We start from the raw sequence: 26,020 nt of genomic DNA, 5'->3' as shown, positions 1-26,020 counted from the left end.
AGGCGGTGCTGCTTCTGGAGCCACCTTGGGCTCAGAGGCGCTGACCCTCTCTGCTCAGTGCTCAGAGCCCGAGCGTCCGAGAGCACCGAGAGCAGAAGGCGGGGCCGTCAGCAGTCTCGCGGTTTCACTTCTTAAACAAGAGCCAAAAGAGCAGCAAAGACCAGAAGCAAAGATTTCATGGTTCACACTTGCCCGTGAGCCTTGCCCTGCTTCTCTGACGAAGGCTGGGGTCCTGGACAGGTGTGTGATGTGTGGTGTGTGTGTGTGATGTGTGGTGTGTGTGTGTGATGTGTGTATGATGTGTGATGTGTGTGACTGTGGTGTGTGTGTGTGGGGCGTGTGTGTGTGTGTGATGTGTGTGTGATGTGTGTGATGTGTGGTGTGTGTGTGTGATGTGTGTATGATGTGTGATGTGTGTGACTGTGGTGTGTGTGTGTGGGGCGTGTGTGTGTGTGTGATGTGCAGTGTGTGTGATGTGTGGTGTGTGTGTGTGATGTGTGGTGTGTGTGTGTGATGTGTGGTGTGTGATGTGCAGTGTGTGTGTGTGTGATGTGTGGTGTGTGATGTGTGGTGTGTGTGTGTGATGTGTGGTGTGTGTGTGTGATGTGTGTGATGTGCAGTGTGTGTGATGTGTGATGTGTGTGTGTGATGTGTGGTGTGTGTGTGTGATGTGTGTGATGTGTATGATGTGTGTGTGATGTGTGATGTGTGGTGTGTGTGTGTGATGTGTGGTGTGTGTGTGATGTGTATGATGTGTGATGTGTGTGACTGTGGTGTGTGTGTGTGATGTGTGGTGTGTGTGTGTGATGTGTATGATGTGTGATGTGTGTGACTGTGGTGTGTGTGTGTGATGTGTGGTGTGTGTGTGATGTGTATGATGTGTGATGTGTGTGACTGTGGTGTGTGTGTGTGATGTGTGGTGTGTGTGTGTGATGTGTATGATGTGTGATGTGTGTGACTGTGGTGTGTGTGTGTGGGGCGTGTGTGTGTATGTGATGTGGGTGTGTCAGTGGTGCATGTGTGTCCCTGGTGTGGGTGGCCATTTCATCCCAGCAGCCCAGCTCCCAGAATGCCCTCATCCTCCAGCACCAGCATCAGCCCTTGATGTCACATTATGTCCCCAGCCCTGGCCCGGGGCCCCACGCCAAGTGGGTGTTCAGAATGCTTGATGAGTGAGTCCAGCCAGACAGGGAGGGGTGTCCGGAGATGTTCCCGTCCCCTTGGCTCACACCAGCAGGAACTTCTGCTGAGCAGGCAAGAAACAGGAGGAAGAGAGACGTCCTTGCCTTTTTGGCCAGAGAGGAGGGTCAGAAACCAAAATCTCTGCAAAGCCTCTAACCACTATTCTGAAAAGGAGAGGCCACAGGTCAGAGTTCAGAGTCCTTTCCACTGGGCCCCCTCGGGATGCGTGGCCTGGGGTCCTTCTCAATTACAGGGGCGGGCCTGGGCAATAGACCTCTACTCTCTTGGCAGGAGGGCAGTTTCTCTGGGAAGCTGCCCAGCCCAGCTGAAGGGATGGGCACCTTACGGCGCCCCCACTCTACGCCCTGTGAATAGATACTCCTGCGAGGGAAGGGCAGCAGAGGATCCTGCTGGAGATAGATGGCATCCTGGGGGATGTGTTGCAAGCTTGAGACTCCCGGGGCTCATGGAAAAGAGGGAGTAAACCCTTTGTTTGTGGGAAGCTCCTGGCACTGCCCTCAGCCCCAGGCCCAAACACCACCTCAGCCACAGCCAGAACAGAGGCCAGTCTTTGATCTTCAGCCCCCCACCTCTGCCCAGATGTGCTCACTCTCCCTCCCAGCACACAGCCCCGAGCAATGCCAACTGTGGCAGCCCAGCCCGCAGCTCCCCGGTTGGAGGATGACTTATGGCTTTAATTACCGAGGTCCGGGTGTGAGCCTCAGGAGGCAGCCCCACCAGGCTTGTTTCCTGTCGACCAGGGACTGCCAAGTTGGCGAGGGCAGTCCTGCACACTGCCATGTCGTTCCCTGCTCTCTGGGCGGTGACCAGGCCCTCCCCTCACTTCCGGGGTGCCCACAGCCTGCCCCAGCTCTGGAGGGTGGGGTGGAGCAGGAGTGTGGCAGGGTGGGTGTGCAGGAGGAGCAGCTCCAAGTCCCGCCCACAAGAGAGCTTGGTCTAGAGAGGAGAGGGAGAGACATTGGAGGGATGAGCTGGGCCGGGGGGAGCAGACCAGGCCGACGGCGGGCTCAGAACAATGACCAGTCCCCTGAAAGAGAAGAGAGGGTGCCAAAGAAGCTGGCAGTGGTGAGGAAGAGTTGTGAGCAGCTGGACAGACAAATGGACAGAGCCCAGGACGGTTAGTGTGATGAGTGCTCCAGATTCTTTCTCGCCTGCTCAGCCCAGCTCTGGTCTCCCTGCTTCTCCTCTTGCCCTCTGTCCAACCCATTCTCCACCCAGCAGATCTCTCTGTGATTTTTTAAAAGCTTGATACAGATCAAGTTACTCCACTGTAATGTCCTCCAAGTACAGACGGAGTAATCCCAACTCCTCACCCTGGTCTGCGAGACCCTGAGTGATGGGTCCCTGTCCAGCCCTCTGACCTCACTTCCTGCTCCTAATCTATACCCCACCACATGCTAGCCTCATCGAACCTCTTTTCTAATTTTGTATTTCTTAAACAGACCCAGCTCATCCTTGCCTCAGGGCCTTTGCACATGCTGTTTCCTCCACCTGGAACTCTTTTCCCCCATAGCTCCATATGGTTGCCTCCTCCACAGCTGCTCAGGCCCCTCTCAAATGTCACCATATCAAAGAGGCCTTCCCCACCACTCCAGCTAAGTTGCCACAGCTCAGTCATTCTCTGTTATGCCTCCCTGCCCTCCCGTTTTATTTTCTTGCAAGAACTTGTCATTCTCTAAAATTATCTCGTGCATTCATCTGGTTGATTGTTTGTTCTCTGCCTTCTTCACTAAACTCTAAGTTCTATGAGGGCAACAACTTGACCTGTTTTGTTCACAGCTGTATCCCCAGAAACTGGTACACAAGAGGTACCAGCCTGATAAATATTATGAATAATCCAATTAGCTCAAACTCTTTGTGTTACAAAAAGGGACTACCATGGGGGGCTTTGAGGCGCCCCCACAGTGATGCACCTTGACAGCTTCCTGTACCTGAGGCAGCTTCAGGGCAGAGCAGGTAGGGGGGGGAGGCAATGACGGGGAGAGCTGAGGCAGAGGAGCCGAAAGAGGCAGACGGGAAACTGGTGCCTCCCTCACTGCTCTGGGCCTCAGTTTCATCTGTGACTTGGGAGGTTTGGACTGGATGACATCTGGGTCCCTGCAGCCTGGGACAGGTGAGCCCCTTAAACCGGGCCCCCGGTGTTGGAAGAAAGATGGAGATGGGCAAGGGGAAGGGAGGAGGTGCCGCCATGGTGCCTGTTCTGCTCCCTGCTTCCCTGACCACAGGACCGCCAGGGTTCCTGCCCAGGCCTGCCTTATCAATCTCCCTCCACCGGGAGAACGCCCCTAAATGAAATTCCTATTGGCACAGGGCCTGTGATATAACAAGTCACTCGCTTTGCCTGGGAAATGAAAGATGATAAGGCAGAGTTCCTGGGACAGAGGTGATCTCCATAAATCTGCCAGAGTGTGCTAGGGATTACTTTGCGGGATTAATTATCTGTCCTTCAAACAAAGGCCTGACCTCGGCCGAATGTCCCCGGCCTGCCAGGGAGGGAGCCTGGGGCCGTACGAAGGCGGGGCCCCTGCTGGGAGGCAGGCCATGGGGTGGGCTGCACAAGGGGGCACTGTAAGATACCAGTTCAGCACTTCAATCCTCCTCTAAGACCCGACGTGGCTCTCTCCTGACCAACACACCAAGTCTGCCTTGCGTCCCACACCTTCTGCAACTTGGTCCTTCTTGACCCGTGCAACAACCAGGCCTCCACCTGTTTCTCAGGCCAACCTGGAGCACCCCGACCTCATCCCCTCTCCCGGTTACCATCCTCCTGCCCAGACTTGGGAGGGTTCTTACGATGGACGGGAAAGGTCTATGTACAGTGGGCAGAATGAAGACCGGACTAAGAGCCAGTTCAGCATCTCCCAGTTCACCAGCCATAAGACCTTGTGTTTCCTGAGCTCTCTGAGCCTCCGTTTACGCATCTGTAAAAAAAGAATAGCACAGCTGCACCTGACAGGGTCGTCAGGATGACCCAGTGAGGCAGGGGGCCCCGTGGAAAGCATGTGCACCTCAGACTCACACAGACCTGCCACTTCTTGGCCTACCTGCTACATAACCTTTCTGAGTCTGTGTCCTCATCTGGGAAATGGGGACGCTGACAGTGCTTGTTGTGAGCGTAAGATGCAACCTCTGCAGAGGCCCTCATGTGACATCTCGGAGGGATTCCACTGACATCCTAACTGCAGCTGCAAGAGGAGTGGGGTCACAGTGGCTTTCTGTTTCAGCCCTTGCCCTTGGCCAGTCAGTCCCTGTTCCCTGCTGAGCGCACACAGTGGGTGAGCCTCTCACCACCCCTGAGCGGAGCCAAGCAGAAGGCACCCCTCTTGGAGCCAGGGAAAATCAGTGCTGGTCACAGGAGGGCTGCCCAGAGCCAGGCTCCAGGTCAGCCAAGCCCCAATTAGCCGTTCTGAGTCACACGGGCCATGGAGGAAGAGCGGTTGATGCGGGCTTCAGTTCCCTGCAGAAAGAAGGGGTGGACTTCACAGTAGAAACGTGGACGTCAGATGGTCACCTCTGGGCAGGGGTGGCTGGAGTGTGACAGAAAGGTCCTGGATGTGGGACGTGGGTGGTTTAGCGCCAACTGCTGGCCATACCACAGACAACCTGGGCAATCCTGGGCAGGCCACACCTGGTCAACCTCCATGTTCTCAGTGGTAAAGTGGGAAGGCCGTCCCTCCCTTGAGGCATTGCTCTGAGGATGGATAACTCAGGTGAAGGCCCCTGGCAGCTGCTCAGGACCACAAGAGGCCCTCAGGAAAGGATGGCTTCTTTCTGGGATCTCAGGGTGACGTGGTTGGGGCCCAAGCAGGCCTTCAGTTCCTCATGTCCCAGATTGCCTGATGGACATGTGGATTCCCGGGGATTCACTGATCAGCACCATGGGGAGGGAGAGAATGAGGTGAAGGATGCAGGTGCTCAGGAACTCCTGAGCGAAGCAGACAGCCACGGCCCAGGGGTGATGCTCCTGGGCATGGGGGAGGGGATGGCAGGTCAGAGAGAAAATGGGAGCTGAGCTGGTTAGTGAGCATGAACCTCCCAGGAGAAATGGAATGGGGGTGACCAACTTGCTGCTGTCAGCTAAGGAGATGATGAGAGTTGGCTGGTGAGGGAAGGCTTCGGGCAATGAGTGGGAAGATAGGCTTAAAGGAGGGAAGGGGTGTAAGAGACAGATAAGGGAGGAACAAAGGATGGTGCAGGCTCTCTCCTGCTCTTCCCCGGTGCCCTTCTCTCCAGAGCACGCAATGGAAAGCAGTCACTTCCCAGGTGACAGCGCTGAACTCGGAACAAGTCACTCACCCAGCACTGACTATATGCGGGGCGTTGTGCTAAGCACTGCCCCGCTCTGCGGTGGGTGTTTTCACCTCAGTTTACAGAAGTGATTTGTTGAGGTCCCACAGCAGTTGAACTCAGCGCCAGGATTTGAATTCAGACCTATTTGATCAAAGGCCTTAGCTGCCACCTCAACATGCTAGTGCCAGAGCCGTTTCTCAGGGAGCAGCTGGTGGGTCATTTTGTCCTGTGGGTGGCACATCCCATCACTCCAGGTTGAGTCAAGGTAGGGGCAGGGTCCATACCTCCTAGCTTTTTGGCCACTGTGCCTGTGGGATGGCCAGAGGTTGAGGTTGGTGCTCTGAATCCTGGAGAAGTAAGATGAGAAAGAAACCAGCGATTTCCTGGGCATGGAGCAGGTGTAGGACTTAGGTAAAAGGGAAGTTTACTTTTTTAAATCTGTTGGGTCCACCTACACCCCTCTGAACTTTACCCACCCCACCGGACTTCAGATTTGATCTCCCAAACTGGAGCCAAACTGCCTGAGTCCAAATTCTAACTCCAACGTTTACAAGCTGAGTGGCCTTGGGTGAGTTACTTAACCTCTCTGAGTTCAGTTTCCTCATCTACAAAGTGGGAACAATGACAGTACCTTCCTCATGGGATGCTGTGAGGAGTACATGAGTTCACACATGTGAGCTGCTTAAAGCAGTGCCAGGCATGTGGTGATCATCCAACACATGTGAGGAAATATTATGAGTGGGTTTTCCTCCTCACCCCATCCCAGCCTCCTCTTCTCTCAGTGCTTTGCTAAACGTCCCTGTACATGCACGTGTTATTGTTCAATTTCTACTGTTGCTATCGATTTTTTTTTACTTACAGACATGGTATTAGGCTATCCCACTCTATTTCTTTCATTACTCAACACTAGCTTTTAAAGATCTACCTCTTTTGTTGTATATATATTTAGTAAGTTGAACCATATGAAATTGCTGACATTTGACCATTTTTGACCTACAAAAATGGTGATTTCATGTGATTTAACCTAATAGTATGTGGCCACTAACTGCTACAGAGTACTCTTTAATTAGGGGTTGGCGAATTTTCCGCGAAAGGCTATGCAGTAAATATTTTAGACTTTGTAGGCCAAGAGGCAAAATCAAGGACATTATATTGGTACTTATTTAATAAGAGAGGAAACAAATTTCCAGAACAATTTTGATGAAATCTGAAGTACAATAATAATCGAGGACAATTTCTTGTAACATAGGTCTACTAATGAGAAGAACGGAATCTGGGGCCGGGGGATGACATTTACTCAAGTAGAGTTCAGAGATGGCGCTTACTGCCACCAGGCCGACTGCAAAAATACTCGTCCTTAAATTCATTCTCAGCTCGCAGGCCACACACATCCGGGCGGCAAGACGCCTTGGCCCACATGCCCAAGCGGCTGTGAAGACCTTGGTCCTCGGAGCTGCCATTTGCATTTCTCCAATTTGTAGTCAGTTTCAGCACCTCTGCACATGTCCACTAGTCACTGGGTGTCCCATTCTGTGACTACCTTTTGCCTATTTTTCTATCGAATTTCCCAAGTGTTTCCTATTGATTTGTAGGAATTCCTTATATATTCTAAGTATTAGTCCCTTGTTGGTTTCAATTCTTGCAAAAACTTTCTCCTCACGTGCCATCTGTTGTGAACTTTGTCCATACATTCCTACTGAATTGGAAATCCTTTGCTGTAGACCAACTTTTCATCTACGGCATGGGCTCTCTGAGCACCAGGACGTCCTTTCCTACAACAAGGTCACAAAGACATACCCCCACATTTCCTTGTAGGAGCTTTATATTTTACCTTTCACAGTGAGGTCTTTAATCCGTCTGGAGTTCAACTTGGTATACGGGATACGGCAAGGACCTTGCTTTATTTTTCTCCATATAGTGAGCTAGTTTTCCCAACACCAGCTACTAAACAAGTCATCTTTTCCCCATTGATTTGTGGTGCCACCTTTATTGTATATCAAGTTCCCATATTTATACACAGGTCTGCTTCTAGGAGCTCTATTCAGTCCTATTGGCCTATCTATATATCTTTAAAAGTGTACTAGATGCATGTGGGGCCCACCTCACTCACGGCCCCGCTGCCCTCTCCTGTACCAGCAGTTTGGGGTGACACCGTCTCAGGCTGGCAGCTCCCTATGGCTTGTGGACTTTGCTTGTAGTGATGAACTACCCAATCTGATCCTCTCTAGGAAATCTGGAATAGGAAATCTAGCAGATGGAGATGGTCGGCAGCTGAGACAGATGCCAACAGGACATTTCAAGGGAAGCCATGATGGAGGGGGGCAGTATGGCCATCATGGACCACGTGAGATCTTGAGGGAGCCAGTGGGGCAGAGCAAGATAAATGGGCAAATGCTCAGAAAAGGGCAAAGATGCTCTGGTAGGCTGACTAATGGCCACCAAAGACTTCCAGGTCCTAATCCCTGGACCCTCTGAATGTTACTTTATATGGCAAAGGGGACTTTGCAGATGCAATTCAGTTAAGCATCTTGAGATGGGAAGATTATCTGCTGGCCCTACACGTAGTCACAAAGGTCCATAAAGAGGGAGGCAGATGGAAATTTGACTGTAGAAGAGGAGAAGGCAACATGACTAGGGAGAAAAAAATTGGAGTTATGCAGCCACAAGCCAATGGATGCTGGCAGCCACCAGCAGCTGGAGGAGGCAAGAAACAGATTCTCCCCTGGGATCTCCAGAAGGAATCAGTCCTGCTGACACCTTGATTTTAGCCCCGTAAGACTCATTTTGGACTACTGGCCTCCAGAGACATAAGAGAATAAATTTCTGTTGTTTTAACCACTGAATTTGCGGTGGTTTGTCACCACAGCCATAGGAAACTATGTCAGAAAGGAGAGCACGATCGAGCTTGCTGTCCCAGTTCCTCATCCCAGGAGGTGCAAGTCTGAGGAGGGTCTGCCCTGGATTCCCATGGGAACCCCTCAGCCTTGCAAAAAGCCCCTTTCTTGGAGATTCCTAAGTGTTCTCGGATCCTTGGAACCACAGATGCCCTGAAAAGAACAATCCACACTCCTTAACTTAACCCTCAAGACCCTCCAAATCATCTTCCACCTTTCCTCTTCTGCAGCTATGTGGTTTACCTGCTGCCTCCTAGACGTCTCATGAATGCTCTCCCCTCGCTGCAGTTGGTCCCTCCTGCTTGGGATGCTCCCCTTCCCACCTAACCCACCCATCCTTCAGTCCCAATAATACCGCCTTGTGGGCACTAGCACTCCCCCATTTCCAAGGTGGCTTCATTTGCACGATCCTATCCAAAGGAAGGATGGTATTTCCTGAGTTCTTGCCAAGTGTCAGGTGCTGTTTCAAGTACTTTACATGAACTAATGGGACTCTCAGAATCCCCATGAGCTCCATCGTCCTTCCCATTCTACAGATAAGGAAAGGCCCAGGTCAGGTCCTCTCCAAGTCAGGATGGCCCAATCCTCAGTCACTTGGATGCCTGATTTTTGCCCATATCTGCATACAACACGTATTATTATTATTTAATATTTTTCTTTAACTTGATTCAATTTTTTTTAAATTATTCTAAAAGACTCTATTTAAGATGATCACAAACGGAGAACCAGTTCATTGGCCATGAATAGAGAGTGATTGTGAAATAGATAGAATGAGCCTACGTGGTTAGATTTTAGCTGCATCCGCTTGACATCTGAAGGCTCCAGGCAGCTCTCTTTGTTAAATGGGGAGATGAGCTGCGGGGTAGAGAGGGGTTAAAGAGGCAAGTACCCAAGTGGACTTTCTCCTGGACAGAACTAAGAGAAACAGAAATTCTGAAAGAGAATTGAGAAGGAGATCAGCATCTCACTGTGTGACGTGATGTTATTTCATGCCCTGCCGTGCACCACTTACAATCATCGCTCTGGGGAATCAGCGTCGGGCTGAAGCTGCTGCCTCCGCCTCAACCCCAGCCCCAGTTCCAGCACGCTTGGCTTCCTCTGATCTCGGAGGACTTACTGACAGCACCGGCCGCTCGGCAAATCCTCAAGCTTCTCCATGGAATGGGTTTCCATTTCCAATTTCCATTCTAGAGCCAGTCTCCCCAAGACCACAAAGTAGGGAGGCTGGGTCATCGAGACCTCGCTAAGCATCTGCTGAGTCATGAACAGGCATCTCTCCTGTCCCTACAGACCTCTAAAGGACCTACAGCACTCCAGCACCCCGGGACCTCAAGTCCTCATTTGCAAAGTGCTTCCTTAAGTGTCAACTAAATTGCTCTCACAGACATTTCAGACTCCACCGTCATTATCAAGAAAAATCAGTCACTGGCTCCTTTAAAATAACCCTTGCTATGCTGGACATTGCTGTGACACGCCTTTTAGACTGTGCTTTCATTGATTCAAAAGCGCTTCACTGATGTGGTCCTTCAGAGGGGGGCATCCTGATGCACTGGCAGAGGAAGGGGTGGGAGGGGCAGCGAGCTGGCAAACAGGCAACCTGATTCCACCCCACTTCCCCCACAAAAGAAAGGCCTTCTCGGGGTAGGGGGGCCGGCACGGAGCTCAGCCCAGCAGAAGGAGACTGTGAGCAATAAATTAATTCTGTGCCACGATGTTTGTTCACTTCAATCAATGTCTGAAAATATCTGCCCTGAAATCTCTGCTTCCAGGATGTTGGTCAAATATTTGAATGGGGCAGCCAGTTAATTGACTCAGGCAGAGCACTTGACAGAGCGGCTGAGGGAAAGGCTGCGGGGTGCAAGAAGACAGTGAGCCTAGAGGCAGATCCAGGGATCCCCAAACCCCAGTGGTCCCATGAGGTGCTCAGGGCAGGGCTGAGGAGAGGGAGGCCAGGGGCACTGGAGAAGGGTGGGTTCTGGAGCCAGTCTGCTCACCTGCCACCGGCCACGTGACCCTGGGCAACTGGGACTCAGAGTCCTCATCTGTAAAATGGGACAACAATAATTGTACCTACCTCATGGGGTTATTGGGAGGATTAAGAGTTGATGCAGGTAAGCATTTAGATCTGTTCCCAAGCATCCACAAAGGGTTAGCTACTATTACTGTGTTATTATTACTCCTTAGTCTGGCATTCAGTGCTGCAAGAGGATGTTAGGGCTAGAGGGGAGGTCCCGTGAGTATGTGCTGTGGCTGGTGACATCCCCTTCCCTATGTTCTCTCATCATCCCTCAAGGACGGCCTTTCCTTTCCTGACCTCTGAAGTCTTTTTTTTTTTTTTTTTAAAGACTGGCAACTGTGCTAACAACTGTTGCCAATCTTCTTTTTTTTTTTTTTTTTTGCTTTTTCTCCCCAAATCCCCCCAGTACATAATTGTATATATTTTAGTTGTGGGTCCTTCTAGTTGTGGCATGTGGGACACCACCTCAGCATGGCCTGACAAGTGGTGCCATGTCTGCGCCCAGGATGCGAATCGGCGAAACCCTGGGCCGCAGAAGCAGAGCACATGAACTTAACCACTCGGCCACGGGGCCGGCCCTGAAGTCTTTGCTCTATATGCTGTGCTTGAGGCTTCTATGATGAATTGCTTGTGCAGGAGGGTCCTCCCTGAGGCCCCCATTCGACATGTCTGGTGAACTAGTGGATGTGGCCTTTCAGTGGCTGACATTTTGGCTAAAAGAAAGGTCTCTTCCCTTCCCTTCCTGGTTTTAAATCGCTTTAAAACAAGGGTCTGTAGGAGAGATGGGGTGGGCAGGTGGTGTGGGGTCCTCATGGCTCTGCCTGGGCCCCACAGAGAAGGAGTGCAGGCTGGAACCAAGGAGCCGTTTACAAGGGGAGCGGGCTGCAGAGGCGCTATGGGGTCAGACCCCCAGCGCAGCTGCACTGGGTGCGAGGAGCAGCCCCTCTCTGCCCATGATCCGTCTTGGCTCCAGAGTCATGGAGTGTCCAGGGCATGCTAGCCCATTCCAGCAGCTCTGGAGGGGCTGACAGCAGGGGCCCAAGTGAGTTCCCCACCTCCAGTGGCTTGGTGCAGGCGACACCCACAAGGGGTCAGGGACAAAACACCAGGTCAGTTAGACAGCACATGGGAATGCACCCCTCCCCCCAACAGGGGCCCCTCCAACACTTGGGGATTTTACAGAGAGCTGAAGTCTTAGGTTTTGCAGGCAGGGATGAGGGACAGGAGCCAGTGACACTGGTATTTTTAGAGACTCCAGTACCATCTACATGCTGGGGAACCCCAGCATCTCTTCTTATATGCGCTTGTCATCAGCCAGATGATGATTTTTTGGATAAGCACTATTAACATTCCCATTTTACAGATGAGGAGAGTGAGGCACAGACAGGAGAAGTAACCTGCTCAAGGTTACCTGAGACTTGGGCCAGGCTGGCCGAGAGAAGGGACTGTGGCTAAGGCATCTCCCCCTCTCTCTCCCCAGGGCGCCCTGCCCATGGCAGGCACACGATAAATACTGATGACAGAAATACGCAGACAGGAACGTAGGTGCAGATGTCAACATTTCTGTCCCCTTGGGAAGCCACGAATCAGAGCCACATGGGGGTGGGAGGTGGCTGATGGGCTGAGCTGCTAGAAGGCCATCTGCTTTGCTCCCCCTCTCTGCAGGCACCCCAGGGTCTCCCTCCTGCAACCCCACCCCGTCCTCTCCTCCCCTTCCTGCTCTGGCTGAGCCCAGACAGACGAGGGAAGAGCCGTGCCGGGTTGCGGGTGACTTCAGGCTTAATATCTCTGTAACCACATTGGAAAAGGGCATGCCTAAGACGGCGCCTCATGCTTAATCTTTCTCTTTTATTGCTTTTTCTCTTGTATGATTTAACCTTGCACCAGGTATCAAGCTAGATAAATAAAAACTTTTACTTCAGATTAGCCCCGGCTGGGGGCTGCCTTAGAAACTGAGCCGTCATCTGGGGAGCCAGATGAAAAAGGCAGCTGGGAATCTGAGCTGCTCAGAGGGCTTGTCTCAGGTTCAAGGCCCCCACAGGTATCTGAGACCTTTCTGAGGCAGGAGGGACGCAATCTACCCCTGAGCCCACGGCCTGGGGAGGCTAAGGCAGGCGGCTGACATCTCCCTAGACCAGCCTTCCCGACCCCCTTTCCCAGCACCCCTCACCCCAGTTACCTTCTCCTCACCCTGCTATCTCCTCCTAATGCTTCACACACGCCAGAAACGCGACCTGTGCTGACTCATTTACTCTTTCTCTTTCCCACCAGAATGCGAACTCCGTGATGGCAATGACAGTGACATTGCCTTCAGAGTTGGTGCCCAGGGTCTAGCATGGAGCCTGGCACCTAAGTAGGCACTCAATTACTCTTCATTGGTTAAATGATGAATGAATGAGTGAATAAATGAATGAATCTTAGGATTCTAGCCTGGCACACACACCAGTAGGTTGACACGAATCACTCAGTTTCTCAGGCAGAATAGTAAGAAGGCAGCAAGAATGTGGGTTCTGGAAGCAGGAAGATCTGGATTTGAATCCTGGGCCCATTTTTACATGCTGTGTGACTCTAAGCCCAATTCATGAGCTCTGTGAGCTCAGCTTCCTTCTCTGTAAAATGGTTCCGGCCAGCCACAATCTGAGGTTATGATGACGGGGAGAAACGATATATGGAGCCCAAGGCGAACCCCCCATGTGTTCAGAGAGAGCCACGACATGTTCACGGCAGCACAGCTTATCATAGGAAAAATCAACCCATACACCCATCGACAGGCAAATGGATTACCTGTGGTATCTTCATATGAGGGAGTAACATACAGTAGAAGAATGGACAAATGATACGTACACCAAAAATACAAGGATGAATCTTGGACACAATGTCGAGTAGAAAACACAAGTCCCAGGAGACTATAATACAATACTTTTTAAATAAAGTTCAAAGACAACTAAATCCAAGCAATATGTGATCCACGTACATGTGACAAAATGTTTTTAAAGCAACGGAATGAAAAAAATGCCAGAGTGAAGGGTACGGCTCTGGGGGTGGGGAGGCAGGGGGTCGCTGGAGGAGGACACTGCAGACTGAGGGGTGGGAGACACCTCGCTCTTGGGTTGGTCAGTGGGTTCACAGGTGTCCACTGGACTATCAGGAATTAACAAAGAAACTAAAGAGGGCCGTACATAGGTCAAGGTTGACTGTGGGCCGAGAATTATGTCTGAATTAATTCTGGGTGCCCGAATGGGCCAAGTAAAGAACGAGGACGCAAAATAAGTGGTGGCTAATTTCATAATCCTCCAAAGATCTCAAAGCCCTTGGAAGTCCAACACACAGCAGACACCTTGGAGATGAGAAAAAAGTGGAAAAGAGCCACATTAAACAAAAAGACAAAGGCCTGTGGACATTGGGAAACTAGACTAGAACTTCTCCCCCGAAGGCAACCCTCAGCCATGAACTAGAATCACCCCAAACCCCCAAAGTAACCTCCAGCCGTGACGGGTCTGCCCCAGCACCTGGGAGAGCAGCTGTTCCCTGAGCGGAGCAGCCCGGAGGTAGACTCAGGCGCAGCAGAAGGAGTTCCGGTGGGGCCTCGGGGGCACGTCCTGGGGGCTCTCCCACAGGACACGGGCACCCAGGAGGCTATCGTGTCCCAAGCAAGGGACAGAGACTCCTGCCTGTGGAGATGGTGAGGGAAAGAGGAGACCAGAAACGGAGGGTCTCAGGCCATTTGCCGGTGAAACCTCTCACATGTCCACTGACCAATGTGAGTCACGGGAAAGAAGCCACCGTGACCGACAAGGGCATGCAGGGCCTCGGTCCAGGAGGGAGGAAGGACAAAGACTCTGGTTATCACAGAGGCGCGGCACAGCTGGGGAGAAGCAGATCCCTGAAGAGAGGAGGGAGAAAGGTCAAGGGGGAGAGCATCAGGAGGAGTGTAGTCCTGGTGGGACACACGGCGGCCGCTTTGGTATGGTGGTGGGAGGGCAGTGTAAATAATATGCCAGTGTGTTTGTGTAATTAAATAGAAAACCCTTCAGAGGCACTGTCCTTAGACATTTTTGAAAGAAGAAAGCATGGGATAAACCCTGGACAGCACATTCTTTCCAGCTCTGGAGAGAACGCCTGCCGACTGCTAGCGGCTGCTGGAGGGCTGGGTAGGAAAGGCTCGGAGGCCCATCCAGGCTCAGTCAGAAAGTGTGCTGGGATCAGTTAGTGATGTCTGTCTTGGTATGGGATTGGGAAGTTCTGACATGTGGTGCCATGGGTCTAGGGTGGCAGTCACAGGTGTAAACAGATCCGCTTTCCTTATGAATATGCCCCTTTCTGCCTAGGACACTACAAAATCCCCAGAAACCTAGACTCAGGTTAGAAGCTTCTCTGCCTCCTTTTCCTGCACCATCTGCTTTCAGTACCTCACCAGACCCTGCTGGCTTTCCTCCTGTGCATCTCCACAGTGACTCCCCTTGTTTTCCCCTCGCTTGGAGCCACAGCCTGTTAGCAGATCACCCTTGTTCCAGGGCTTGCGGTTCCAATCACCCAGAAATCCCAGGAGATAAACCTTTTGATGACCTCATGTTCACCCTTCCACCCCAGCCATGCTCGAGAACCCACTTCTTCTGTCTTCTATGCCCTCCACCAACCGGCCCCACCACCTGTCTCTGATCTGACCTGATTCCTCCCTGGCCACCTCTTGGCTCCAGCTAGATGGGCCATTCCCCACTGTGCTCTGACGTTTCTGGGGCTTCCAGGCACCCACTGTGCACCCCAAGCCAGGGGCTGTGGCATGCAGTTCAGATCTCCAAAGCAGGTCAGCTTTCCCTGAGCCTCCACTTCTCAGGGGGAGAAAAATGCCGAGCGGCTTAATCACGGGCTTTGATGTGTTTGAGACGATGGTGTCCTGTGATAGCAGCTCCCCACCGGCCATGGCCAGGGGCCCGATGCAGGTATTGGCATTTGTGGGGGGTGTGGGCTTGTGCGAGTCTGACTGTATCTGATTATTCTCTTTTCACACCTACACTCACACACACGCATATGCACGCATACATACAGACTCACCTCAAAGCGTTCAATGCACTTTCAAGGAAATGCCTCAGTTGGTAGCATTATAAGTAAAATCCAGAGAGTGGCAGTGAAGTTGTGCTTCACTCACATGCCTGGACAGGGCCCAGTGTGCCCAGAGGTGAGGTCACTGCCCTTTAGGCTGGGAGGGAGGGGTTTCGGCCCTGATCCTGCTCCTCTGTTCTGTACTCTAGGCCTGCGTCTCTCAACCTTTTTTTCATTATGGTCTTCCTCCCGCAGCCATTTTAGACATTTTTTCCTAACTGCTCCCCGCTCAAACATGAGATTTCAACACCACAGATACAACATATGTCTGTATGTATATCAGTGCTTTATTCATAAAAAGAGTAAGTTATTTTGTACCCCTCAAAACAAATGTTTGCCCCCTTGCGATTGATTTCACCCCTGTTGAGGACACATGTTCTTCCAGACCAGCGCTTCTCAAAGCGTGGTCCCCAGACCAGCAGTGGCAGCATCACCCGGACCCCACCCCCAGAGTTTCTGATTCAGCAGGTTTAAGGTAGGGTGCAAAATGTTGCATTTCTAATCATTCTCAGGTGACGCTGATGCTGCTGGTCTGGGGACCGCACTTTGAGAACCACTGTTGTCAAGGAAACTGAGTATATTCTGGAACCCAGGAGACTTGGGTTCAAATCTCTGCTCTCTGGCTTAGTAGCTGTGACCCTTAGCCAATCTATGTAAACTCTTTGAGCCTTGCTTTCTAGTCCACGAAATGTAAAATGTCTCCCTCATACACTATTGTGAGGGATAAACACGTCCAGCCACTGCCTGGCACACGGCAGGCATCCAATAAATGGGTTCCCCTCCCCGCCCGGGGGATGTTGCATTGCTGCAGAAGGCCCAGGGAAGCAGGGCTCAGATGGGGAAAGTGATGTGGGCTGCCAGGCGTGATAAAGGCTCTTCAGCTGGAAAGAGGACAGTGGAGTGGGGTCTGGGCTGAGAGGGGGGCTGTGACACAGAACGTGGTAGAAAGTGCTAGTGTGGGCTTGTTCACCAAATCCTCACACCCCAGGGTGGCAAGGGTCCTTTGGCACAGGAGAGGAGCCTGCTTAGCATCAATTATAGGAAGGAGAGAATCAAATGACAGAACTCATCAGTCTGGTATTTGTGGAAAATGAAAATGCTTCCGGTGCAGGAAAAAGGATTCAGACAGTGTCAGAACCACCTAGAGGGCTTAAGACAGTTTTCTGGGCCCCACCACCCGAGTGTCTGACTCAGTAGTTCTGGGGAGGCCTAACAGGTTCCCAGGTAACGCTGCTGCTGCGGGTCCGAGGCCCCCACTTTGAGAAGCACTGTTCCACAGCCTCCGTGGAAGGGCTCCCTGCGACAGGTGATGGAGAAATGATGAAAAGTCTGGGTGCTTGCTGGAGAGGTGCAGGACTGAATCCTGGGCCTTGGTGCTCTTGGGGCTGACTGAGAGAAGGCTTCAGCCTGGGCTCCTGGCCACCTAGGTGAGCCTGGCTTGTCCACTGGAAGAGGGGCCACAGCTAGCAATATGGGCTTCTGACAGTGTGCATGTGCTTGTCTCTCCTGCATCCTGATGGGCAGTAGGCAGGAAGGAAAATGGCTGGCATCTGTTGAGGGCCCACTGTGCACTGACCAAATGCCACTCATTGTACGAATACTCTCATTATATTCTTTTATATATATTCTATACACTTTTATTTTCACAACTCTATGAGAAAGATACCATTGGCCACAGTTATAAGATGGGAAAACTGATGCTTTGAGAGTTTTAGTCATTCACTCAGGATCATTTAGCTGGGAAGAGAGGATGCCTCCCTGGAACAAATAGTAGTTGGAAGTTAAATTAAGCAACTTCCCTGCCCAAGGGGGCTTTAAAAGCATCTCGGGCCAAGGGCCGGTGCTGGGCCTCTCCTGCACCTACACCACCTGCCCACCAGTCACCTCCTGTCAACTCCGCCTCCTCGCCTCCTTTGGCTCTGTCTCTGTTCCCACATTGTGACGGCCAGCTGGGGGACACTTCGGCAGCCTCCTCTGCTTGGTCTTCTGGCTCCCGCGTGCCCTCGCCCAACCCTCTAGCTCCAGCCTGCCCACAGTGAACTTTGTACAAGTACCCCCGACCACAGCCCTCCCTGCTGACCTGGCCCCCTGCTGCCTCAGGACCTGGCACTCTCCCAAGCAGGACATCCCACACCCTACAAGGCCGGCCCCTGCCTCTCACTGTGCCCTCCCTCCCCACAGCTTCCCCTGCGCTGTGCTTGGCCATGCTGAATGAGTGCGATGCTCTTTCCCACTCTCGGATCTCGGTGCATGTCGTTCCTTCTGCCTGCAAGAGACCCCCCCCTCCACAGATCCTGCTCGTCAGTCAGTGCATAGCTTAGGCGATCTCTCCCCAGTGAGTGTCCCCACCCCGGTGACGGCTGGGGGAGGTGCTCCCCCCATGAATTCTTCCTCACTTCTGATTACAGATATTTTTGAACATACACAAAAGTAGAGAGAATAGTCTAACGGAGCCCCCAGGGAGCCATCACTCCACGTCAACAATGATCAACACAGCCTGGGCTTCTCTTCACAGTGTTCCACTGGGACAATCTGGTCTGCCTCCTGGACCACACCACAGGCTCCTGAGGCCACGACGGTGCCTCGGGCCCCACCAGCTCTCAGGACATCAGCACAGTTCTTAGCCCAGAGAAGACCCTTAATCCACTGGGGTGGATACCAAGAGTCCCCACTTGGTGAGCACTTACTCTAAATCCAGGCTCTCTTCTAAGTGCTTCCGTGTCTTAGTTCACTGAACCCTCACAGCATCCCTGTGAGGCACGGCCTACGACTACCTCCATTTTACAGATGGGAAACTGACGCTTCGAAGGTTACACAGTCAGTCAGTGTAGAAGGCAAACCAAGGCAGTCTAACTCTGGAACAGAGACACCCATAGAAAGAGAAGTGAGCCACATGTGTTATCTTAAATTCTCTAGGAGCCACCTTACAAGAAAAACTATATAGGTGAAATTAATGTTAATAATATGTTATATTTCACCCAGTATATCTACAATATCATTTCAACATGTCATTAATATGACATTATTAATGAGATACTTTATAATCTGTTTTGCATACTAAGTCTTCAAAATCTTGTGGGTTATATTTACAGCACATCTCAATTCAGTCTAGCCACGTTTCAAGTGCTCAGTAGTCACACAGGAGACTGTATTGGACAGGACAGCCAGTGGTCACCAGCCTGGACAGAGGCCCTGGAGCCTGCATGCCCAACCACATTTCTACTTGAATGAAAGAGGAAATGGGTGAATAGGGGTCCCAAGGACCCCTGGTCCTGATCTTCCCTTGATAATTGATAATGCCTAATATTTTATGGCCCTTTAGACTCCCTCTGGCACCACCTTATTTGCCATGGGATAATTAACCCCATTCCATGGATGAGAATTATGGGGTTAAGAGGGGTCAAATGCCTTGCTCAGACACACTGCTGCAGGCAGCAGAGCTGGGCCTCAAACACACAACTCTGGACTTGAAGTCCAGTGCTCTGTGGTGGAGTGGGGCACAGCTCCTCCTCGAAGCAGGATCTTCTCTGTCTGGTAGAGAAATCTGTCTGCTCAGAGCACAGGCTGTGTGGGCCACTGGGGACAGGAGCCCTTGAGCCCCAACTCGGTGGGGCCCTGGAGGAAGTGATGCCCTTGGTGAGTGGCAGGGCAGGCACAGGCTGAGAGAGCAGATGGGGCCCGTGCCAGATCCTCTATGGGAAAGATCCTTGTCATTCTTCAGTCTCAGTTTGGCCACGAGAGACTGAGAACAAATTGATGGCAATGGAGCCATAACTTACCACTGAAGGCCTCTTTGTTCTTGGCAAAACAGAGGGGTCATTAGTAACGGGGAAAGCACTGGTGTGCAGACATAAATCCCCCAGCTGCAGGGCTGATGAACAGCCTGGAGGGGACAGGGCCTCAGGAAGCCGGTGGGTTAACTGTGTGCCATGGATCACTGGGGGCTCAGGCCTGTGTCCACCCACAGGCAGACAGACCCATCGCCTGCCCAGGCTCTGGAGGATCCTGGAGACTTGGTCACCCTCTGTGGCCCTCAAGACTCGCACTTGGCTCCCAGAGCCCCTGAGGACCTCAGTTCTTTCTTTCAAATGAAAATGGTTCCAGAGTGCCCAGGGCTGGAGCAGGCTCCCCAGGCACTCAGGGCAGCTTGGGGCAGTCAACGTGAAGGTGTCCTCACGGGGCGTCCCTTCTTCCTGCTTCAAGCCAAACGGGCACCAGCCAAGCCTCCCAGGAAAGGGCTGTGACTGAAGGTGGTGGGAGAAGCAGGCAAGTGGGCCAGACCCTTGGCAGAAAGTGTTCTTTGCAGCACTGTCTACCGGTCGAGGGAAGTGGAGACGAGGCCAAATCCTAGCCTCCTGTCCATCTGCTCCCCGGGACTCAATCCTCCTGCCTGCCTTCCTGCTTGAGGCTCACACTGAGGCGGGCTCGCAGGGACACCATGCCAGCCCAGGGCCAGGGGAGAGGGCAGGCGGGAATAGGTGGGTGGGCAGCAGTGAGCCAGGTTCTCAGGAAGGGGAGGGAAGAAAACAAGAAGGTCTGCCCTTTCCTCAAGCTGTCTGAAAGGGATTTGGGTGCGGTCAGGCGGTGACGAACACCCATGAGATAGTTAGAGGACCACTGAGGCCACCCTGCGAGCGTGGTCCAAGTGTTATCTTACCAAAAATGGCAAATAGCTGCTCCAGGTGCTGCCCTCTCCCTTCCCACACCCACAGCAGACTCTACCAGCTGAACGCCACACTGAGCCTGTTTGGCCTCATGGTCCTCTTCAGGCAACCATTACCAATCAATCAAAGTTGGCATGTGAGAGGAAACCCATTTGTCATCCTTTCTAAAAGCCCTCAAGGCACATCTGTGCTGGCAGTGGGAATCCTATAAAGCTATGCTAAGTGCTCCAGGCCTTCCAGAAGTTTCTGCCTCCTGCCTCCACCTTTACATATATCCCCTACCTGTAGTTTCACATCCTGGGTCCCCTTTCACATCCTGTTGTTTGCACTTGGGAACCTGGCCTACGAGAGTCTGCCCTTGGAAATCTCTTCGGATGCTGCTATAGGCAATTGTCCACAGGCTCCAAGCTCCAAGTCCAGTCCAGACACCAGAGGCTCAGCAGCTCTGCCCTCCAGCTTCCAAGGGAAGTGGGTGAGGAGGTGGAGCTGGCTCAGGCCATCTATGAAGGCTGGAGGAGACCTGTGGGGCTGGGGCTGGTGGCCTGGCATCCAGCACAGAGCAATGCCCTGGAGGATGGCCTCCCAGCATCACTGCAGGAATTTCCTGTCTGGCCGTGACCTCAGGCCATGTCCTGGCTCCCTGTTCCTCATCTCCATCCAGGCTGGGTTATGTCTGGAACCAGTTCAGAGGCAACGAGATGCGAAGACAATCCCCCATCCAGCCAGGTGTCCCCTTCACACTGCCTCTTATCCTGGCCCCCAACCCCACCACCCTTGGGGCTCGCAGTGCTCCCTCACATCTCTAACACGAGCCTTTGTCACTGGGAGGCACCTGCTTTTCTTCCCAACTTGAAAGGCTCAAGAAGGAGACCAGCACCATCGTGGGCTTCCCTCCTCCTCTGCCCGCCAGGAGCAGGCCCCCTAATTCCCAGGGGCACTCTGCCTTCCTGGAAAATGGCTTCCTTCCTAGGACCGGCTTTCCGACATCCTGGCATAAAGATCACCTGCACCTGAGCTGGGGCGCTGCAGGAAACGACCATTTCTGGCCTCTCCCCGTCCTACAGAATGAGAATCTCCACGGGTGCCAAGGACTCTGCATTTTTGGTAGAAGCCCCTGGTGATTCTTGGGCATAATGGAGTTTGAAAACTCACTACCCTAGAATGAGAGTCATTCATTCATTCATTTGATAAGTGCATGTGGGGCTTTACTCTGTGCTGCGTCCTGTGCAGGGCACCAGAATGGGGAGAAAATGGGGTGACGGGAGCAGAAGCCCAAACCCACACTGCTGCTCACCACACGGGCTGGCCCGGCATTTGCTCTGGGTCCTGGGGCACAGTAATAGTCATGGCAGCAGCTGCAGGTCACAGGGAGCCCATAATACCCTGATTTTCCGCATTCCCAAGGATGTGAGGGGTCTCCCTCCCCACCAGCTAACCCCCAGCTTCCTAGGGTATTATTAGCTGCTGGCAGTAATAATAATAATAAAGCTAACACAAAGCACTTTGCAAACATTAATTAAGCTCTTTACATATATTAAGTCTTCTGATCCTTGAACCGCCCTAGGTAGGTACTCTTATTGCTCCCATTTTATGGATGAGAAACTGAGGTACAGAGACCCACTCAGGGCAACGTACTTAAGAGACTCCACCCTCTATGTTCTTGATCATTACAACTTGCTGTCCTTTGAGTTGAAAGGAGAAAATGCCCCAACAATGCCACTCCCTGTTCTGGGCGGTATGCTGGGGGTGGGGGCGATGGGGTGGACACTGGCCTGGTGGCCTCCTGTCCTTCTGGTCATCAGTCTGGCCTGCTGAGATGCACCAGGCTAACCCCTCACTGACTAGTGGGCTAAGCAGGGAGGCCACGGTGGGTGGGGGTGGGAGGACAGGACAGAGCCAGAGTGTGTGGGGTGCACAGCTCCTGGTGGACCTCTCACCAGCTCCTTTGCTCCAAAACCACCAGCCCCTGGATAGCCAAATGGAGCTGCTACCTCGTCAGTCTTTGGGTGGGGAGGTGGGGTCAGGGACCCATCATCCAGAACCCTCTCTGCAGTCAACCACCTTTCTGCCCAGAAGAGGGGTCCGGGTTGGGGAGGAGGGCCTGTGTGCCTCCCCCACAATATTCCAGATGAGGCATTAATTTCTAATGGTCAGAAATGTGAAAAGAGCATGCAATCAGCTGGAGATGCAGCTCTGTTAATTCTAAATGATGTAAAAACTGCCACCTTTTCACCAAGTAAGAAAAGAAAAACAAAGAAAACCCTAGAGCATTGAAGGAGGTTAGGTGGGAGTCACCAGCGCCCCAGGCTCAGAGCCCTGAAGTGCCCAGAGGCCTCAGCCCTTGGACAGCAGTGCACGCCCCTGCCCCCACACCACCCCCCGCCCCAGCCCTCTCAGCCTCTGTCCCAGGCTCCTCTCCTCCCTCCTTCACCCAGTTGGTCCCTCTCCTGGGGCCTTTGGCCAGGGTTGTCCCTGGGGGCAGGTCCCCTTGTACCACTGCCCCACACGGCCACAGACCTCTCAGAGCAGCAGAGCCTGATACTCTTATAGCACCTCTTCTTGGGTGGGGACAGGGAGGGCGAGGGGCAGCCTTGGCCTTACCTGAGACGATGGTGTAGCCAATCCCCCGGGGACGTCCTTTATCCTGGTCAATGGCGGTAATGATGCGCACTGTCGTGCCCTGTGGGGAGGGAGGAGAGGCTTGAGTCCGGCTGCAGGGCCCCAGGCTGCTGTCTTTCTTTGCAGCTGTCCTGGCACTCATGGTTTTCCTCCCCAGGTGGACTCCTGGCTGCAAGGCCAGCCTAAGTGCTGAGTGCTCAGCCCTCAGCTGCCCCGTTGTCCCTGGGACATACACTGAGGCCCCCAGGCAAACACCTCAATGTCCTTTGGGGAGTCCCCATCTTGCCGATGCTCTCACTCCCCCGTATCCTCCCCATCTCCCCTCATGCGGATGAACCACCCAAGAAAGAAGGAGGAACGTGGTAGAGAAGCCTGTCAACCTTTGCCCTCCAGGCTTTCTGACCTGAAGACAGACTCATCTTGTAACACGGGCAATAGCCCCAGACCCAGGTGGCCCTGGGAGGTCAGAGGGAAGCACTGCATTAGCTGTGACGGGTCTACACTAGCTGCTCACCCCCAATGTCACCCCACAGGGAGCTCTTTTTTTGGGGGGGGGTCTGCCCTTCCTGGGGTCACTCTTCACATAGGAGAGACCTGGGTTTGTCCCCAAGGGGAGGTCCCCAGGGTACAGGACTCTGGCCTGAGGCTCCAGCTGCCAGGACAGGCTTTCTGAACATGGGGACGACTCCCTCTTTTACAGCCCCATCCGGCTTGGGTTCTACGTGTTCCCCAGCATGAGGGTCCCTGGGTAGCCTCTGGTCTGCTGAGGGCAGGAACTAGCTTGCCAGGTTAACCGGGCCCAGTGCCTACAGAGCACCAATCCAGAAAGTCGCTGAACAATACACCTGCAGGGGCAGCTGCACGCCCCAGGCATACAACCCGGGAGTGGCTGGGCTGGGCTGGGACTCCGACAGCCAGCCTCAGGAGCACTGGGGGGGCCGGTGCTGGCCTGTGCAGAGGGGACCTGGTGGCCCGAGAGCCCTCAGTCCTCAGAACCCTGTGAGCATCGCCCGCGGGCACTCCTGCCCTGGGCTGCCTGAGTCTCCCGCCAGGTGGGCAGGGCCCAGAGGGGTCAGCAGGCCACCCAGGCCCAGCGACAAGAGGCTGGCTCTCCCCAGGAGGAGCCACATGTGAGCGTCCTTGAAGTGAGCTCTGACAGGCTCTGACAAAGTTTGGGGTTTCATCTCTTTTTGGGTAAATAAATCCATTTTTAATAAAATCCTGAGCTTTTAATACAAGTGCAGCCAAAAAGACTGGAAATGTTATGAGAAGGAATTAACGAGGAGGCCTAGGGGCTCCTGGGAACCCATGGCTCTTGTTTCAAAGTCTCAGTGATTATATTTTCAATATACTGAAACTTATTCCAAAGACAAGGGTGGAGAAGCGCAGCCCTGTCCCACCCGGAGCGGCCCTCGTAGGGCGCTGCGCCTGCTGGCTCCCCAGAGGGGGCCCTGGCTGGGGCCCACAGGGCACGGCGGGGGGAGCGGGCGAGCGGGCACAGGAGAGCGAGAGACGGGGCCCACCCTGCCACAGGCCTCTTCCCTTCCCAGGAACCACGTGCGCGAGGAGGAGGAGGCCTCCTGGGAAATGCGGCCGCCCCGCACGTGATGGTCCAAACAGTTTCACAAACCCAGACTCCTCTGCACCAGATTAATGATCCCCACCTGGAGGGAAGGGTTCCCTGGGGGTTACGGAGAACAGTTAACATTCCCCGGGGAGAGCCAGCACGCAGTGAGCGCCTACTGTGTGCTGAGCACTGTGCTGGGTGCCAGACAGTCTCCCACTTCTCCCTCACACCACCCAACAGCGGGCACATACGGGAGGAGATTGCAGTTCAGGAGTTGGCTTGAAGTCACAGTGTGGTGGGGGCTGGGGTGAGGGTGTCTGGGGGATGAGGGGCTGTGTTGGGGGACGCTGGGTGGCAGAGGTGAGAGGACTGGGACTCTGTGCCCAGCAGATGAGCCAAAGTGAGGGGCAGGTGAAGCGCCCAAGGCAGCCCAGCCTATGAGGCTTAGGTACCCACAGGGAAGTCGGGCAAAGTCAAGAGGAGCTGGGACGTCTCTAGAAGGAATCCGTGTCTCCTGCTCTGTGCCTGCCACCGGCCAGGGAAGCCGGCCAGGAGAGCCACTGACGCTGGAGCCCAACAGGGCTCCGCCTGGCCTCGCGGGTCCCCGTGCACCTCCCTCCCCGCCGGCTCAGTGGGAACCCCTACCCCACGGCATTTCCATGACAGGATTAAGAACTTGAAAGGGGGACGTGCAGTTTGCTTCAGGAGTGGGAGGTGCCTTTGGGGGAGGAGGCCTGTGGGGGCTGGAGGGGACTTCCGACAAGAGCTGCCACAGCAGATTCTGAGGCAGAAAATCCTATTTCTCAGTCCTTAATTCCAGTCAATTCCAGTCAAAGGGCTGATAGGCATCGGCCGGCAGTAATTTGTGCAGTTTATCCGCTCTTTTCACCTTCTATCGGTCCTTCAGTGACGGGCAGGCCGACATGCTGCTGCTCGAGTGAGGAAATTAAAATTTGATGCAATAATCCCAAATAAGAAGGATTTTATTAGGTAATATATACACTTTAGATGAGGCATGCCGGCCTGATACACTGATAGAGAGAGGCATACGCGCTGGGAGCCGCAGATAAAGAGGAGGGGCGAGGGGAGCCGGCGGGGTCCCAGTGGCGGCCCCGGGCCCACAGAAAGGCCGGGAAGGGGGTGCTGCCTGGGTCCTGGGGCGGGGGGAGGCTGGCAGCCCTGGCCGACCTGGGAAGTACCGTGTTAGTGAGGGTTCCACGCTGTAAAGGGACACGGAGGGCTGGGATCCAGGCATGGAAACCGATTAGAAGCCTGGAAAAGTCAGGCTTGGAGTGTAGGGGACCGGCCTGCAGGAGAAGAGTGTGCAGGAGACGCAGAAACTGGAGAGCTCCTTTCGAGCATGGAGAAGACTGAGGAGGGCAGGGGGTGCGGACGCGGAGGTGATTCTGCGGGCGTCGGGGACAGTCCAAAACCCCCAGCTTACTCCCTTGTCTGGCAGAGTTGTGTTGGGTAATGATCAGACCTGCTCCTGGGGGCTCCCCAGGCATTGGCTTTGGTGGCCTCGAGGGGCCAAAGGGTCGACAACTCATAACCACAGTGACTAAATGTCTGCTATTCCCTGCAAGTGCTGGGTGCTGTACAGAGCGGAGCGTGCTATCTCCAAAAATGGCAAAAAACCCACAAATAAAAAAAACCCCCTTTGTAC

General features: G+C 53.4%; 1 protein-coding gene across 1 annotated transcript in view; it reads right to left on the bottom strand.

The window, feature by feature from the left end:
* Window positions 1-26,020, bottom strand: part of LOC123275617 (cadherin-23-like) — a 323,533-nt gene that overhangs the window by 132,745 nt on the left and 164,768 nt on the right. The window contains exon 9 of the mRNA XM_070489764.1: window positions 22,770-22,848. Coding sequence (XP_070345865.1) covers window positions 22,770-22,848 — 79 coding nt within the window. The remainder of the gene's footprint in view (window positions 1-22,769; window positions 22,849-26,020) is intronic.

Source organism: Equus asinus, chromosome 2 (genome assembly GCF_041296235.1).
Source record: "Equus asinus isolate D_3611 breed Donkey chromosome 2, EquAss-T2T_v2, whole genome shotgun sequence".
Lineage (NCBI taxonomy): Eukaryota > Metazoa > Chordata > Mammalia > Perissodactyla > Equidae > Equus > Equus asinus.
This window is presented reverse-complemented; position numbering and strand designations above follow the sequence as displayed.